The 15,672-nt window shown below is 41.4% G+C and overlaps 3 protein-coding genes across 4 annotated transcripts in view; 1 reads left to right on the forward strand and 2 right to left on the reverse strand.

The window, feature by feature from the left end:
* VTI1B (vesicle transport through interaction with t-SNAREs 1B) overlaps nucleotides 1-11,758 on the forward strand; it is a 14,415-nt gene extending 2,657 nt beyond the window's left edge. Inside the window, exons 3-6 of the mRNA XM_060273989.2 lie at nucleotides 1,176-1,367; nucleotides 5,738-5,911; nucleotides 7,354-7,415; nucleotides 9,221-11,758. Coding sequence (XP_060129972.1) covers nucleotides 1,176-1,367; nucleotides 5,738-5,911; nucleotides 7,354-7,415; nucleotides 9,221-9,311 — 519 coding nt within the window. The 3' untranslated portion in view covers nucleotides 9,312-11,758. The remainder of the gene's footprint in view (nucleotides 1-1,175; nucleotides 1,368-5,737; nucleotides 5,912-7,353; nucleotides 7,416-9,220) is intronic.
* On the reverse strand, nucleotides 1,917-3,507 carry LOC148687653 (endogenous retrovirus group PABLB member 1 Env polyprotein-like). The gene is made up of 2 exons (XM_088674982.1): nucleotides 3,459-3,507; nucleotides 1,917-2,659 (listed from the first exon to the last, which is right to left on the reverse strand). Exons 1-2 carry the CDS (start codon nucleotides 3,505-3,507, stop codon nucleotides 2,061-2,063), a joined length of 648 nt encoding a protein of 215 aa, XP_088531108.1. The 3' UTR covers nucleotides 1,917-2,060.
* The window catches only part of ARG2 (arginase 2), a 33,316-nt gene continuing 25,825 nt past the window's right edge, over nucleotides 8,182-15,672 (reverse strand). For both annotated transcript variants that reach the window (XM_088669719.1, XM_035113768.3), the window contains 6 exons: nucleotides 13,972-14,149; nucleotides 12,748-12,907; nucleotides 11,846-11,940; nucleotides 11,557-11,661; nucleotides 11,246-11,382; nucleotides 8,182-9,989 (listed from right to left, as the gene is read on the reverse strand). In XM_088669719.1, the coding sequence (XP_088525845.1) occupies nucleotides 9,784-9,989; nucleotides 11,246-11,382; nucleotides 11,557-11,661; nucleotides 11,846-11,940; nucleotides 12,748-12,907; nucleotides 13,972-14,149 (881 nt within the window). In that variant the 3' untranslated portion in view covers nucleotides 8,182-9,783. The remainder of the gene's footprint in view (nucleotides 9,990-11,245; nucleotides 11,383-11,556; nucleotides 11,662-11,845; nucleotides 11,941-12,747; nucleotides 12,908-13,971; nucleotides 14,150-15,672) is intronic.

Here is a 15,672-nt window from a genome sequence, read left to right on the forward strand (position 1 = left end):
TAGCTATCCTCGCATAGCTGCCAAGTTTTCCCTTTTCTCACGAGGAAGCCTATTCAGCATAAGGGAATTTCCCTTAAAAAAAGGGATAACTTGGCAGCCAGGGTGGATTTGATTTAAATCAAACTGATTTAAATCACGATTTAAATCACGATTTAAATCACTAATCAGTAAGGCTTGATTTAAATCATAGTTGATTTAAATCATAAAGACTAATTCTTGCTGGTATAACTTTATTATGCAAGTAGATGAAGATTTTTAGAATAACAACTTTTCATATTAGTTTTTTTATCCCCAGTTTAATAGGTTAATCATTCATATTTGGACAACTTTACTGTTGTACTTAGGAAGGAGAAAAATAATCATTACCTTAATAATAACAATTTAAATAGATTTATTCAACTGAAACAATAACATTTCAGCAAATGTTATTTGCTTAAACAAACATCCATGTTTGTTAACTAATTTGGCTAAACAAAAACAAAATATATATATTTTAAGAAACTTAGACTGTCAGCCCAGCCTACACATGAAAAACCTAAATACTGTCCAAACAATCAGAAAAATATTGTTTCTATTCTATTCACTGAACTTCTTGAAACTTAGCACTGAAGGGGTTGCTTCTGTATTCATAGGTTTGTAGAACAATAGGATTAAGGTCTTTTTCTCAACTCTGTTCATGTTATAACATTTTTGCTGTGAAGAAGAGGCATGTGATCTCTGTTGAGTCAAATTCAGTTTTGAGAACTGCAAAAGTAAACCAAGCACCTGTGATAATATCTTGTAGGCAGAGAAACTGCCCAATAATCTTACAAAAACCTCTGGAAGAGGTGAATGGATTAATGGAATTTATTTACCCCATAAATTAAACATATACAACCTTATACTACATAATTAAAAAAACTAATCTTTATTTCATGATGGAATAACCTTTGGATGGTAATATTCTTTCCTCAAAAAGCATTTTATTTAAAAAAATCCAATTTATAGCAAAAAAATCGATTTAAATCAAAAAAATCCGATTTAAATCAAAAAAATCCGATTTTTTTTATTTTTTTTAAAAAATCATTGATTTTTATCCACCCTGTTGGCAGCTATGTATCCTCGGACTTTGCTGACTTACGTCAAGGACATTTTTAACAAAGATTTTGATATCTGCTTTTTAAACCTTGCTAAAGCTACGGGAAATGGAAGAAGAACTGAAATATGCTCCAATGTCCTTCCACAATCAAATGATGGCCAAAATTCGGACTTACAGAAGAGAACTTGCCATGTTTCAGAGGAAGATGAAAAGTACAGATTTGGGAGTGGTTCCAGGAGGACATGGAGATCCAAAATTTGGGATCTACTCCACAGAAAATGAGCAAAGTGTGAGTACTAGGTATAAATTAACTATATTGTTTTTGTTTTATTTGTTTTAGTGACAAAGCTCTTATGTTTCTTACTAATTTTAATTATTTCCAATATGTACATAGGAGTTGTGATTGTATTTATTGCAACAATACAAGTGTACAGAAAAATACATAAGTTCTTCAGAAAGCGTAATTTCAGTAGTGCAAAATTAGTAGGGCTAACAATTTATTTTCTTCTTTTGATTTAAATACCAATACACTTTTTATATTGACAAACATCAGTAAAAATGTTTTTAAAGAGTCCTGCTAGGAAAGCACAGTTTTTTGTCGGAGAACCAGCCGACTCTTAGGTGCGAGGAAATCATGAGACGAGAGTCAGGAGTTTCAGATAGAGAGCATGAGCAGAGTGCTGAGCGAAGTGCTGAAGTGCCCACTGCCTCTCAGCCTCAGCTCCTTTATTATGGATGGTTTCCTTGTAAAAAACATTAACCTTTAACCTATACATGACTCATGCAAACAAGGAAGATGTGTAAACAGACAGGCTGGCGCCAGTGGTCACTTGATTGATTACCCCCAATAAACCTGTGCCTTACACAGAGAACTCCATTTGTACATTCCCACAGAGTGTTTCCTGTGTATTTTCCCACAGAGTGTTTCCTGTGTACATTCCCACATCACCTCTTTCTTTTTATTTTTAAGCAACAGGGTTAATTAACACGTGGAAAGCCAGATAGGGAGTCGCTGATACCTCGCAATGAAGGCTCCACATGAAATTCCAGTGGAGAGGCGTGCAGCCTGAAACCAGGTCATACATTGACCAAAGAGGGAGGGTAAACATTGAATGCAGCAACATAACATAACCAAGCCACAGGCTAATCCTATAACCGTCAAAAGTGTTTTCCTGATCCAGGCACCGTTAGGCAACCAAGACAGCAGCCATTCCCATGGATCAAAACCCATGGCAGGTTGCAAGGGCCGTGCAGCCACCAAGTTCTCCTTTCCTTGTATAGTATGAGTAATGTTAGGACCATTATCTTGCACATACATGCAACAATGACTATGTATTAAGGCACATACGCCTCTTTTCGAGGCTAAAATCACATCCTGTAATTCTGTATTGATCAATTTCATGCCTTTAACTGTGTCATTGAACAAAGCCTCTGTCCAGTTAGCTAAGTGATGCAAATCTCTATAATTCATTGCTACTCCTAATAATGGCAAAATACTACGAGCTATCTGAGTATCAGTATATGGTGTTATAGGGGCATTGACTTCGTGTTTATTGCGCAAGCGGGTGTGAGGAAGAGCATCTTACCACACAAAAGCCACAGATTTGATTGTAACACGCATGTGGATCTCCAACTCTTCCTCATCCAATCAAACCATGAATGAAAATCACGGCATGTAGCCTGTTGGTAATATGTCATGTATCTGGTAACATTATTAAGTGTTACCTTGGGCCTGCCGCTTTGGGTAGTGACGTTAAGAAAACAAGAGCTACCATTAACATATAAGTCCAATTACAATAAGGATAAGGACCTAAAAATCTGCTACTATCGTGATTAAAACGAAAACATCATGGAGCTACTTCTAATAATGATAATATAACAGGGGGTGAACTAATACGATTATCACTCATATTATTACTAATTCTAAAAGAGTCATTAATAGGAATACCATGCAGTAATATACCCAAGTGTCTTGACTACGAGGGAATATGTAAGCAAATCCAACAATCAGAATAGTTAAGCAATTTCGCAAACTGAGAAATATCCTGTACATAGGTATTATTATTCCATATGGAATGATAAGAGTCAGGTCTTTGATACTTCTGTAAAATGGCAGCACGCCTAGAGCGATTATGGCTTGCAGATCGAATAAATGGAAGGTGATCTTGACGGAGTGCAGCCATATTTAGAGCACGATGCCGCCAGGTGCCATGGTGTTTCAGACCGGGTGACAGGCGCTGTCCTCCAGAAAGAGTGTAGAAAGGTCTGCCTCCTCCCTCTGCGGGATCTGCGACGACTGGGCTGAAGAAGAAACTGTAGATGATCGCCAGGGTCGTACACAACGTGCTGGCACCCACAGAGGGTCCCCATCGATATCTACCGCGGCGTATCCGCGTCCCCAGGTAATCAGCGGTACAGGGCCACGCCATGCTGGATCCGGAAGTTTCCTGAAAGACACAAGGGGGCGAGGCAGCTCCTCCTCTTTTCTAAAATGTAATTCTGCTGGAGGAAGCTGCTCATTATGTGGATATAAAAGATTAAAAAGCACTTGATGCACAATATAAGATATTTCAGCAATAGGAGCGTTCTTTCCACTTAGTTGTGGAAAAAGCAGAGATTTAAAAGTTGAATGCTCAGCAATTGCTTGTCCTGTAGAATTAAAAGGAACACCATGAGTTAATTTCACATTCCACAATTCACAGAAATCAGAAAATCGCTTAGAAATATACGCAGGGCCATTATCCGTTTTGATGCTGCTAGGCTTTCCCATGACTGAAAAACAGCGCAGAATGTGCTGTATTACGTGCCTGGCTGTCTCCCCTTTTAAGGGCGTCGCCCAGATGAAGCCCAAAGACGTGTCCACCGTGAGGTGCAGTCTTGAAAAAAGAGGCTAACAACGGGGTGAGAGTGACATCCATTTGCCAAATTGAGAGAGGGGCAATCCCTCTGGGATTGACAGCATCAAAAGGAAACATGGTAGGGGCTTTAGAACAAGAAGAACATTGCGAGACAACGTCTCGTGCCTGAGAAATTGGTATTGGAAAAGACTTGGCTAAAACCTTGGCAGATTGATGAAAGGTGGCATGGCTCAGCAGAGGGTCAAAAAACAAAGAAAAGACCTGCTCTTGCTTCAAAGCAGCATCTGCTACAGTTTTTCTTAAGTGGAAGAAAATAAACCACTGCTTCTTCTCCTTACAGTATTGTTATGGTATATCTTCTATTGGTTAGGACTAGATTATGTGTGAAAGAATGGTTCATCCCATCTGCTGCTTATTTAATGTTATTCTTGAATAATATTACATGTGGGCATGTGGACCATTGAGAGAGCTGGAAGGAAGGAACAGAGGTAGGAATTCTTTTGCTCTCATTTCTTTTTCTTAAAGAGCTCCCCACAGTGCCCACACCCCTTCCACTAACAGCTCTCCCAGAGCTCCTGGTTGAATCCTGTCTCTCAGCAATTGTCTGCTCAGGACAGATTACAGCTATATAAAATGCACTATTAAAATCAGTTAAAACAATTCATTTTTTGATAGCAGAGAGCAGTGTGAATACACCACTGCAAATGAGAGGTGGTTTGCCAAGAGATCATAGGGTTATCTCCTCTGCTTCCCATATTTTCCTGCAGGAGTAGGGAGTTTTTCCATGGTAGGGATCTCCTCTTACATGTTCCAATCCCTGCCTCCTGCCAGCTTGGGGGGGGTATGCTTTTACTGTTATGTACATAGATTTCCACAGTCACTCTTTGTTGTTAAATGCATGACTATAAAGCTATAAAGGATGGGTAGATTATTGTATTTATTTACTACATTATATCCCATTTCCCCCACCCCAAGAAGTTCAAAGTAGCACACATGGCTCTCTGCCCCTGTATTTTATCCTCACAACAATCCTGTGAGGTGGTTTAGGCTGAGAGATAGTGACTGGCCCAAGATTATCCAGTGTGTTTCATGGCCAAGTGAGTATTTGAACCCTGGTTTTCCAGCTCTCTAACCAGGGCCTGAGTTGTTTAGGTGAAGGGACAGGGAGAGATGTTCAGGTATGAAAGGAATATGTTCTCCTTCTGCATTAGGTGATGAAACTGCCACAATTGTAGGGTATGGTTTGGTGTACTTGTGATAAAAGTAACAATATATTTTAATTATTTGTTCATGGGTTGCCTGCATTTTCAGCAAAGAAAAATGATTCAGACAGGAAATACCTTTTTCTGCGTGAGGCACTGTTTTTTTAAAAAAAAATCTGGGAAATTTATCTCTTTGTCCATTTATTTCCCCCTCAGGCATGTCTTTGACGATGGCAAAAGCTTATACAGTCATACCTCGGGTTGCGTTTTTTCACGATACGAATGTGGCGGACCCAGAAGTGTTTACTTCCAGGTTTCACCGCGCACAGGTGCAGAAGCGTTCTGCATGCTTTGCACATGCGCAGAAGCGCTCTATCGCGCTTTCACGCATACGTAAAAGCGCCGCTTGGGTTCCTGATTTTTCGGGGTGCAAATAGCACCCCGGAACGGATCAGGTCTGCAACCCGAGGTACCACTGTACAAGCATGGAAATGATCAAATTGGCCCATTTCGGCTCTGACGTCTCATACAGACCTTTATCAGAAGGTAAAATATCTTCTCTGCCTTTTAAAAAATGTGTCTTAATTGTCTTTTTAAAGACCCAGCTACAGTCTCAGAGGGTGCTGCTGCTTCAAGGAACAGAAAGCTTGAACCGAGCCACTCAGAGCATAGAGCGTTCGCACCAGATTGCTGCAGAGACAGATCAAGTTGGTACAGAGATCATTGAAGTACTTGGGGAGCAGCGGGAGCAGTTGGACCGCACCAAAGGCAGAGTGAGCGAAAAGCTTTCTTTGTTGTTTCACATGTTCAGAATAGAACACATGCCAATTCAAAAGCAAGAGCTAGGGAATTCTTTTTAAAAATGCATATTGGGGAAAACTATTTTGTTATGAGCACATAACTTCACATCCATCCCATAATAAGATAGACCTCAGGTTTCCTTTTTAGATCTGCCCATGCATCTTGATTTCCCTCAAGCCTCCTTGCTCCCCTCATGCAAGGTTTCTCTCTTCCCTATTTTGGGTGATTTCCCAGCTCAGCCGTCCACTTTCAGCAGCACAACCCCAGTGTTTCAGGAGAGCCTCTGATACTTCAGAGAGACTTTGCAGGAGATGCAGGGGAGGGGAAAAGATTGGTTCTGCAAACAACCTTCTGTTGTATCGGATGTAGGCCAGTACAGTATATCTAAAACAAGCACAAACTCCGTAATTTTGTTTCTATGCTGGCTGAAGAGCAGGGTTGCATTCTGCAGGAACCCAAGAAATGCACAAAATGTTTGTGGCACTGAATCTGTGGTTACATTTTTCTAAAAGCAAGTTTTAGCCCTTTTAGTTGTGAATAAGATGCTTGAAATTGCGTGGCTGAGGCCTGCTGAAATCTGAGAAGCCCACAGATTTGCTAAATTAAGTTCAGTTGGTTGCTGGTGGGGCTTTGGTGTCTTCAGAGCTCATTGGCCCTCCCCGTGAGAGGGAAAAAATGGCAAATTATACAAAATAAGAATTATGCAAATTTGCCCAGTTAACATAACTGTTATGGGTTGAAGAACTCACAGTATGGAAGATGTCTCTTGCATCATACCTATTTGCATGTGCTTAAGCCCTATTGGGGATGCTCCATTTGAATTGCCTGGGCACAGAATTTCACCATTCTTAATACAGAGTACACATAGCCATGGTTAACAATGATTATTTGAGACGTACTAGCCTTGCGAACATGGTAGCAGTACAGATACAGTGGTGCCTCGCTTAACGAAAGGATTTTTCAAGCGGAGGTTGCCTCGCTAGACGAATTCGTTTTATGAAAAATTTGTCTAGCGAATCGCAGTTTCCCATAGGAATGCATTGAAATTCAATTAATGCGTTCCTATGGGCAATTTTTTTAAAAAAAATAATCCAGTGCATTCCTATGCGATTCGCTAGACGAATTTTTCATTATAAGAAAAGACCCGTGGAACGAATTAAATTCGTCTAGCGAGGCACCACTGTATTTAAAACAAGAGTTAATCATGCCCTTGCATCGAAGTCTGTTCTTACGGTGCCACACTTATTGACTGCACCTTAAGAATAAGCATTTAGGCAAACTTGTGTCAGTTTGCATGTGGTTGAGCCTCATTCTGTGTACTTAATTTGTGATGCTGACCTTCAGGTGCAGGTATCCATGAGCACAAACTCAAGTTGCATCCTGATAGTAATGTTGCTTTTTTTCCCCTTTTTAGCTGGTGAACACGAATGAAAATTTAAGCAAAAGTCGAAAGATATTGCGTGCCATGTCAAGAAAGTAAGATGCCACTTAAATAATCAGTTATTTTGAGACTTTGAATTTGTTTTTTGATCTACTAAGTGCCAGCAGTCTGATTCCAGTGTGGTTCAAATGCGGCCCATCACGTTTATACAGATTTGGCCAGTCCCAAAATGTTCCCCGGTGCCTAAACATTGCCTTCTCATCCTTGCATGGATCCTGAGTTTTGATCAAATAGCATTTTCAAAAACCTGTGTGGAGCAGGTAGCATTGCCCCAAAAAGAATGCTGCCTTGAAGTGAAAACAAACAATTACCTGCTTTGCCAGGGTGTTCCCTGTAGGAAACATGCTTGCGAAGCAGACCCTTGCAGCCATCAGATCTAAACACCTACTCATCAGCTGGTGAGTAGAGTCTAATCCTTCTGGATGCTGCCTTGCCCTGCCCATTCTGATGGGTCAACTTTGACAGGTGGGCAGGATTGGTCACCTGAAGTCATCATGTCATATGATTGACAGGTGGGCAGGGGCACCAACCTATCAAAGGTGGTCTGTGGGGGTGGAGGGAAGTAAAGATCTGGTCCACTGAACCCAAAAGATTCCTCCATCTCTGCGCTAGAGAGAGATTTCTGAGCAGTCAAAAATGAAAGCACTTGAGCTGACTGTGGTTCCTTTAAATGTGCCTTTCTCTATACTTCTTCAGTTTACAGCCTTAATCTCCCCAACCACCCAGTACATCCTAGCCCTTATATATCCCAGTTGCTAAATTGATTCTCAATGTGAAAGCAAAAGAAAGCAAGGGAATGAATGCACTCAGAAAACATATTTTTTATTATTGAGCTAACTGTACAAAGGGAAACAGATCCAAGACAGTATTCCAGAAGATAGTGACTCTCAGTTGTGTTCTCTTGCTGAACTACAAGTTACGTCTGTTAACAGCCACAATTAGGTGTGAAGCATGCCTATTCCTCTCTATGGTGCATATTCCAGATATTTTCAGAAGTTTCTGGCCCATTATTTGGCTAACTACATAACTGTATATAAGTACTTCATGCTTATAGGAAGGGGTGAAGGTTATGGGGAAATGTTCCTGAAAATCATAGGATGTTTTATGCTCATTTCAGGACAAACTTTTTTGGCAGAATGCTGAATGAAGAGAGAACGCATTGCACAATTGTACACAAGCAACCTGAAAGTTTCTGAGTGGGCACTGGATACATTGCTGCCTTGGGGTTGCCATCAGGCAATAACAAAACAGCATGTGGTGCTACTTTCCCAGCAGTATAGCAGGGAAGAGCTGTTTGGGATAGTATCTCAGAACTTTCAGGTGGTGTAAGCAAGCAAAAATGCAGTATAGACTCAACTACAGTTGCAATGAATCATGGTTTGCTGTGATAATCTGAACTGAGCTTTTATCTTGCTACAAATTTGTTTCTATATCTTTTTTTGGTGACTTTTTGTGACATTCAGCATTTTCTTGAAATTGGTCACCTAGCTGGATTGTCACCAGCTTTTCAAGGTGTTTGTTTAGTCGTGTCCGACTCTTCGTGATGCTTTCCTAAATGTCTACCGGTACCTATTAAGTACTCAAATATAAGTTCTTGCTACTCTTCCCTTATTTCTTCAACATGGGATATAATCCTATATATATAATCCTATATGCACTCACCTGTGACTAAGTCCTAGACTTACTTAAGCGAAAATACACAATGGCTTTCACTTTCTAAATATGAAACTTGATGCTTCTATCTCATCTCAGTTGAGAATGACTTTAATGGGCAACATTAAATGCAAACTAGATTTTTTTGTAAACCCAAATAAATCTCATGTCTTATCTTTCCTTCTAGGGTTATGACGAACAAATTGTTGCTCTCCTTTATCATCATTTTGGAGTTAGTTATTCTGGGAGGTGTCGTATACTACAAATTCTTCAGCTGAATCTTCTTGACGCACACACAGCTGTTTTCAGGCCTTCCATCTATCTTAAGGACTGTATTACAATCATTGTCAAGGAACAGTTCTTCAGCAACAATTGAAATGAGTGGATTATATTTACACCTTATACATCACACCTTCAATACTGGTGTGTTGTCAAGTCTTAACAGCATGTTTGTTTGAGAATGCTGCAGGGCTACTGAGAGGAAATGTATCTGTAAAGAAAGACAGAGGGCAGCGAAGGGATGGTAAGTTTTTGTATAATTGCAAAGTAATAAACATTCACCTAAGCCGATGTGTTGTCTAGCTTGTAATACAGCGGAGTTTGGTCACGCAGTGGAAAAAGTAACTAGTCTCTCCAAAACTGGTGAACACTTCAGAGTGTGGTATAGTTGGGTTTTAGCCAGTCCATTTGAGTAGATCAGCAGAGCTGTACATAATGCCCATTTGAAGCATCTGTTGATCCTTGAGGGTTCTACATCCGTACTTGCTCTTCACTGTCAGATTCATCTGGTGAACTGGGTGTTGGGAGATCATTAAACAGGATGTGCGCTCCTTCTCTTGTTTGCCCAAAGCATGTAGCAATCACGTCTACTGCAAGGTTAACTGTTGCATTCACTTCCTCCTGTGAATCTCCAAGCAGTGGATTCACTTCTACAAGGTCCATGGCTGAAAGCAGGCCTGGGAAATTAAAGACACTGAGTTACATGGGCAGGTGTGGTCTGCACTATATGCAACGGCATATGGGTTTTGTATGAATGAATCCAAGGTTCCGGCCATGCATTGACTGAAATAAATTATTGCCGTTTTAAAAGCACTGTACAGTACTGCAGTATTTAGCATAATCTTATCTTGAATTGCCTTTTCAAACTGCGGGCCGAAAGCAATGTTAACTACTAGCCAGTTTGGCCCTGTTTCTAGTTATGCTGTTGCCAGTAGCATGCAACATTGTTATAGAGATACTGCAAATAAGTAGTTAAATGTTTTAAATGATGCTGCTACATGGATCCTTAGTGTTTTAAGGGTCCCTAACAGCTATAATTAAACTCGATAAAGAGTCAAGTGAGAGATATTAGGTTCCCACCTCCCCTTGCTATGGAAGCTGCCAAGGTCCTGATAATGGAAGGTTGCAAGGGAGCCTCAGTGAAGGCAACTTGATGATAGAGCAGCCATTGTTCCTGTAAGCAAGCCTAGTTTCATATGGGGAGTTTGTTAGGCATAGCTTTTAGCTGTAATAATTCTAACAACATTTGAGTAAAGTCGGTTTTTCTCTTGTACTAATAAGGAAGTGCAATTTGATGTCTGAAAGCACCTGAGAACTATCCTTATCCTTACTACTGTCCATTCCAATTTATCCTTGTTAATTTCCTTAGCATGGGATGAATTAAGGAAAAGAACCTGGGCTTCTTTCTCATTTACACTCCAACATTTTAAACCAGGGGTCCCCAAACTTACCCGGCTTTGGGCCGGTTCCTCTGGCGCTGATCATGAGGCAGGCCAGAGGGCGGGGGAACGCGCTCCCATACGCACGCGCACTTGCTTTTTCTGGTGCAGTGCAGAGCTGGAAATGGCTTCTGAGCATGCGCAGACGTCATTTCCTGTGCACTTCCGGGGCGGGGCGGCACAAGAAATAGCTTGTGCGCGTGCATATGGGAGCGCATCCCCCGGCCCTCCGGCCTGCGCTTGCGCACAAGCTATTTCTGGCGCCGCGCTGACCCGGAGATGGGCAACTGCACCACGGTGCGCTGATAAGAGTGGGCGGCAGGAGTCGTTGGGGGCCGCACAATTGGCTTGCACGGGCCGCATCCGGCCCCCGGGCCTTAGTTTGGGGGGCCCCTGTTTTAAACAAACACTTTTGTACCACAGCTGCCATGCAAGTGTTTACTTGTATCATGTTATCTAAAGCTGAAAGTAAAATGTGCTTGTCTGGTTCTTACCTGTGTTATGTATTTCCTCTGAAATGTACATGCCTTCACGATATGTTAATCCACCCAAGACAGGAGTCCCTGTTGCTGGAGCCAGAGTTGGGTCAAAGGCATCAATGTCAAAGCTCAGGTGGATTGGTCTTTGTCCTCTGTGAAGGAGAATCACTTTATAATACAGGTATAACCCATGTGAAATAAATCACATCATGGTAACTGGAGACTGAGCAGTAGGATATGACAAGCTGATTGTATGCTGACATGTGAATAGGTTAGTATTTTTTGCCTAACACTGCTTCCCAAAATGTCCACCCTCAAAGTGTTACCTGCCCAGAAGGTGGTCAAATGTTCTTTCCATCACTTTGTGGATTCCCAAACGATCAATATCTCTTGTTGAAAAATACTGGATGCCGTAGTTCTTCAAAATATAGCTGTTTAAGGAAAACATATAACTGTTTAAAGCTATAATGTTAATGCGGCATACCTCTTACTGATGCCAATAAAGGTTTTGATTGATTGATTGATTGATTGATTGACTGATGGCAGTAGGTCGAGTACTTATTTTTTTTAAGAAATAAGAAGAACGTTCTCCCAATTCAGCTATCCTGTACTTACTGTTCAGCAGGGTCAACATCTCTGAGGCCAATATATACAATATCTGATCGTGAAAGGCAGGGCTTTAGCCAGGAAAATCCAGGAAGCAGCGGCACCTACAGAGGAATAGAAGAATTAACATAGTCCTGGAAGGATTGGCCTGGGTATTTTACACTAGGCTTGTTTACATGATGGTGTGGTGGTTATGCAGAAAGAACACCATACTCAGCTGTGTCAATACATACACATTAGGCCCTTGAAGCTGTTTTGGCCAATACGGGTCCAACTGTCCTACACCTGACCTCACAGCACAGTGCTTTGCTTGCACAATAATCAGCACAGGCAAAAATGGGTCACCTGATTGTGATTGTGACTCTTTGTGTTTGACAGGTGGGTGGCGTTAACCACCTGTCTTTAGTCACAAGTTGGCATACATGGTTCTCTCTTCATTCTGATCTCACAACTCCATGAGGTGGGCAAGACACATTCTCTCCTTCTAACCTACGGTCACTCAGTGAGTTTCATGGCTCAGCTGAGAATTGAACCCTGATTGCCTATATCTTAGTCCAGAAGAACAAAAAGTATCTAGAAGTTGAAACAGAGTTCTTGTGACTACAATATGCTGTTTTCTAAATGGGGGGGGGCTGTATGTGAGGAAATAGTAGCACATCTTTCATGCTAAAATCATGTCCAGTATAGGGCAGGGTCTGGTGTTCCCAGCTATGTTCTATGCAGACATCAATAGTAATTGAACTACCTGTCTCCTTCTGGGGTTTATCTCTGTAATGGTCTGGAATTAAAATTAAATTGCTCAAGATTGTAGGGTAAGTTAAGTTTTGACTTTAATGCCTGCCTTACAAACATGTTACAAAACAGATTGCATAAAATATATTTTATAGCTGTCCAGCATAACCTCCACTTACTTTATCTCGAAGTTCTCTTAAAAGGAATGAGACTGGCTGTCCATGGAGATTTCCTGATCGGGTTGTGAGTGGAGTGTTAATGTCAGCATGTGCATCAACCCAGATCACACATAAGTGTGGGTACTGCCTTGAGTGACCACTGATTGACCCAAGCGCTAAACTGCAAAAAAAAAAAATTCAGATTTTTATCAGTCCAGTTTACTTCAAAAGTTTCTTGTATTTATTTGAGTTTGGGTTAATACACTGAGAAAGTTGTGAGTTTTACAAAGGAATTTGGCAGCTGTATGTGTGATAATTGTATAACCTGGTTCCTGATATACTAAAAAATGTGATATGCACAATAAATTCTACCTAAGGGTTGTTGGGGTTCTTTTTGCCTTTCGTTGGAGGTTGCCTTTCTGGCAAAGCTAAAGCAGTTTACCTGTGCCTCATATCTGGTTCTTACAGACACTGATAGATACCTTGCTGTGCCTCCTCTGAGGACAATAAATAAAACAAGTTCATTTACTAAATGAAGTGTGTGTGTGTGTGTGTGTGTGTGTGTACAGTCACATCCTTCTATAAACAGTACCCATCCCTTCATAAGAATATACGGACAGCTTTCCTGGATGCCTTTGGGAAAGCTTGCAACCAGGAAATGAAGACAATAGCCCCCTCCCACTATTTTTCTCCAGCAGCTGATATGGTAGAGGGATAGCTCTAAAGCAGAGTTTCCCAAACTTTGGTTTCCAGCTGTTCTTGGACTACCATTCCCATCATCCCTGACCACTGGTCCTGTTAGCTAGGGATCATGGGAGCTGTAGGCCAAAACATCTGGAGGGCCGCAGTTTGGGGATGCCTGCTCTAGAGGATCACAAGGCTTCAAATAAGAGACCTCCAGGGATGGGCTTACTCAGTGAGCTCTGCAATATCCTGTGGCCCCAGAGATGCTCTCACAGGGGACTGAAGATAGTGCCATTATTCTGGGATAAATCCCTGAGATCTGGCAGCTCCTCAAGCCTAACAAAAGCCTACTGTGCATGCTTATTATTGACCATTATTTTATACTGGGCAAAACTGATTTGTATTTGCCACTGGGGGACAATAATTTAACACTTGACTGTGGCCTGTCACTTTCAATCAGTCAACAGGAATTTGAACTAATGATTCCAGTTGAGGAGTGAACTTTACCAAAGCTTATTTCATTCAAGAGACCATCTTCCTCACGGATCCCTCCCAACTCACCTGTGATCTCCTCCAATGGTTACACAGCTATGACCAGCGGTAACAGCTCCATTCACCGTGTCTGCCAGTATTTGGCTAGCTGACCCCACGGAGCGTGGGTTTATGACTAGGTTGTTGTAGAGACCATCGTTGGGCACCTGGGTGAAATTTAAATCTCCAAGATCATACACTTGGCAACCTAGGAAAAGGCAGAAAAGAAGAAAGCACATAATTGCACTTGCCCAGTCCAGCGACAGGAAATACTGGTGGTTAGCATTAACTTGGTTAATGGAGGTAGGTAAACAGCTGCTTTGCAACCATGTCGCTTGTTATTCAAGGATCTCATAGGACTTGCATAACAATCCCACCTTCATATTTGTAAGAGTAGACATGTTGACCGATGTCTGGATTTTCACTGCCCCCAAACACTTTATTCAGAAGCAGGGGTAGAGCAAGTTTGTGCTACTGTCATTTGCTGCTGGTGCCCAGACTTTGTGGGCAGATGTGTCACTCTGTTCAATAATAGGGCATTCCCTGAACCAGTCTCTGCTTCAGCTCCTACACACACCCTGTCCTTGGGTTAAGGTAATTGGACCTCAGCAGTCCGGGACTTGCAATACCACTCCCCTCTTTCATCATTCTCTGATGAATGTCATCTTCCCTCAGACTTTGGGAAACCCTAAGCCTTTGCTATTTATAGGCCTAATATCTATATGGTGTGAAGTGTTTGCAAGCCCCTGCTCCCATTCTATGGCTGCCTACACGTTTGAATAAGTAATGATTTCCAAAACAAGGACATAATACCCAATGGCAGAGTTTCATGCTCTGGCATGGGAGGATGGGATGGGACGGAGAGCAAGCAGGGGCGTGGCTGGCGCGCACGCCCCCTGCCCCCTCTTCCTCTGCCAGTGATAATACCACCACTGTTTCTATCTTGATTCCTGCCCCCCTACAAACTTAAAAAGATTTGATCAGATGGGAGTATAGTCATTTAAAGAAAACCTAGAATAGCTCAGTTGGAAAAGCATGAGACTCTTAATCACAGGGTCATGGGTTCAAGCCCCACGTTGGGTGAAATATTGCATTGCAGAGGGTTGGACTAGATGACCCCCCGTGGTCCCTTCCAACTCTACAATTCTATGATTCTATGAAAGCTTCACTATAGTAGAAAAACAGATTAAAGACATATTAAAGTGAAATTTAAATGTTAACATAATCCCCCTAAACTAACTTTATATTTCCTGCTTTAGCTCATTACTTTATACTGGAAAATAGGATCGATATTTAAAATATTCCTTAAATACACATCGTTCTTTTACATGGAGCTCTCCACAATCTCACATCCAGAGTGCTAACCAGATCCACACTTCCTTAGCTTCAGTAAAGCTATAGCTTCCAGTGTTCTCGGGTTAGCCATCAAATAAGTATTTTCAGTTAACAAGACCCACCTCCCCAAGATGATGGGGTAATCCATGTAGTACATTTAGTGTGATTATTACGTATGTGCAAAGGGTATAATAGCACAGACACACAAAACACAGTTAAAGATTAACAAAATGAAGACTGTTCACCAAACCTACTATATATTTTTGGCACTGTGCTCTCTTTATCTCAAAAGGATGATCAGCCAGATAAAACCCACATCATTTGGCATTACTATGCATTGCAAATCAGTCCGTCTACAAACTTCAAACCTGCAAAGTTGCATCACAACCTGATGCA

This window comes from Zootoca vivipara, chromosome 1, assembly GCF_965207765.1.
Source record: "Zootoca vivipara chromosome 1, rZooViv2.hap1.1, whole genome shotgun sequence".
NCBI lineage: Eukaryota > Metazoa > Chordata > Lepidosauria > Squamata > Lacertidae > Zootoca > Zootoca vivipara.

Bases quoted from the DNA above. Each gene is read 5' to 3' on its own strand.
- LOC148687653 (XM_088674982.1), bottom strand. From the start codon at position 3,507: ATGGCGTGGCCCTGTACCGCTGATTACCTGGGGACGCGGATACGCCGC. The intron at 2,660-3,458 runs GTAGATATCGAT...TTGTGTGGTAAG, and splicing joins GGGGACGCGGATACGCCGCG to ATGCTCTTCCTCACACCCGC.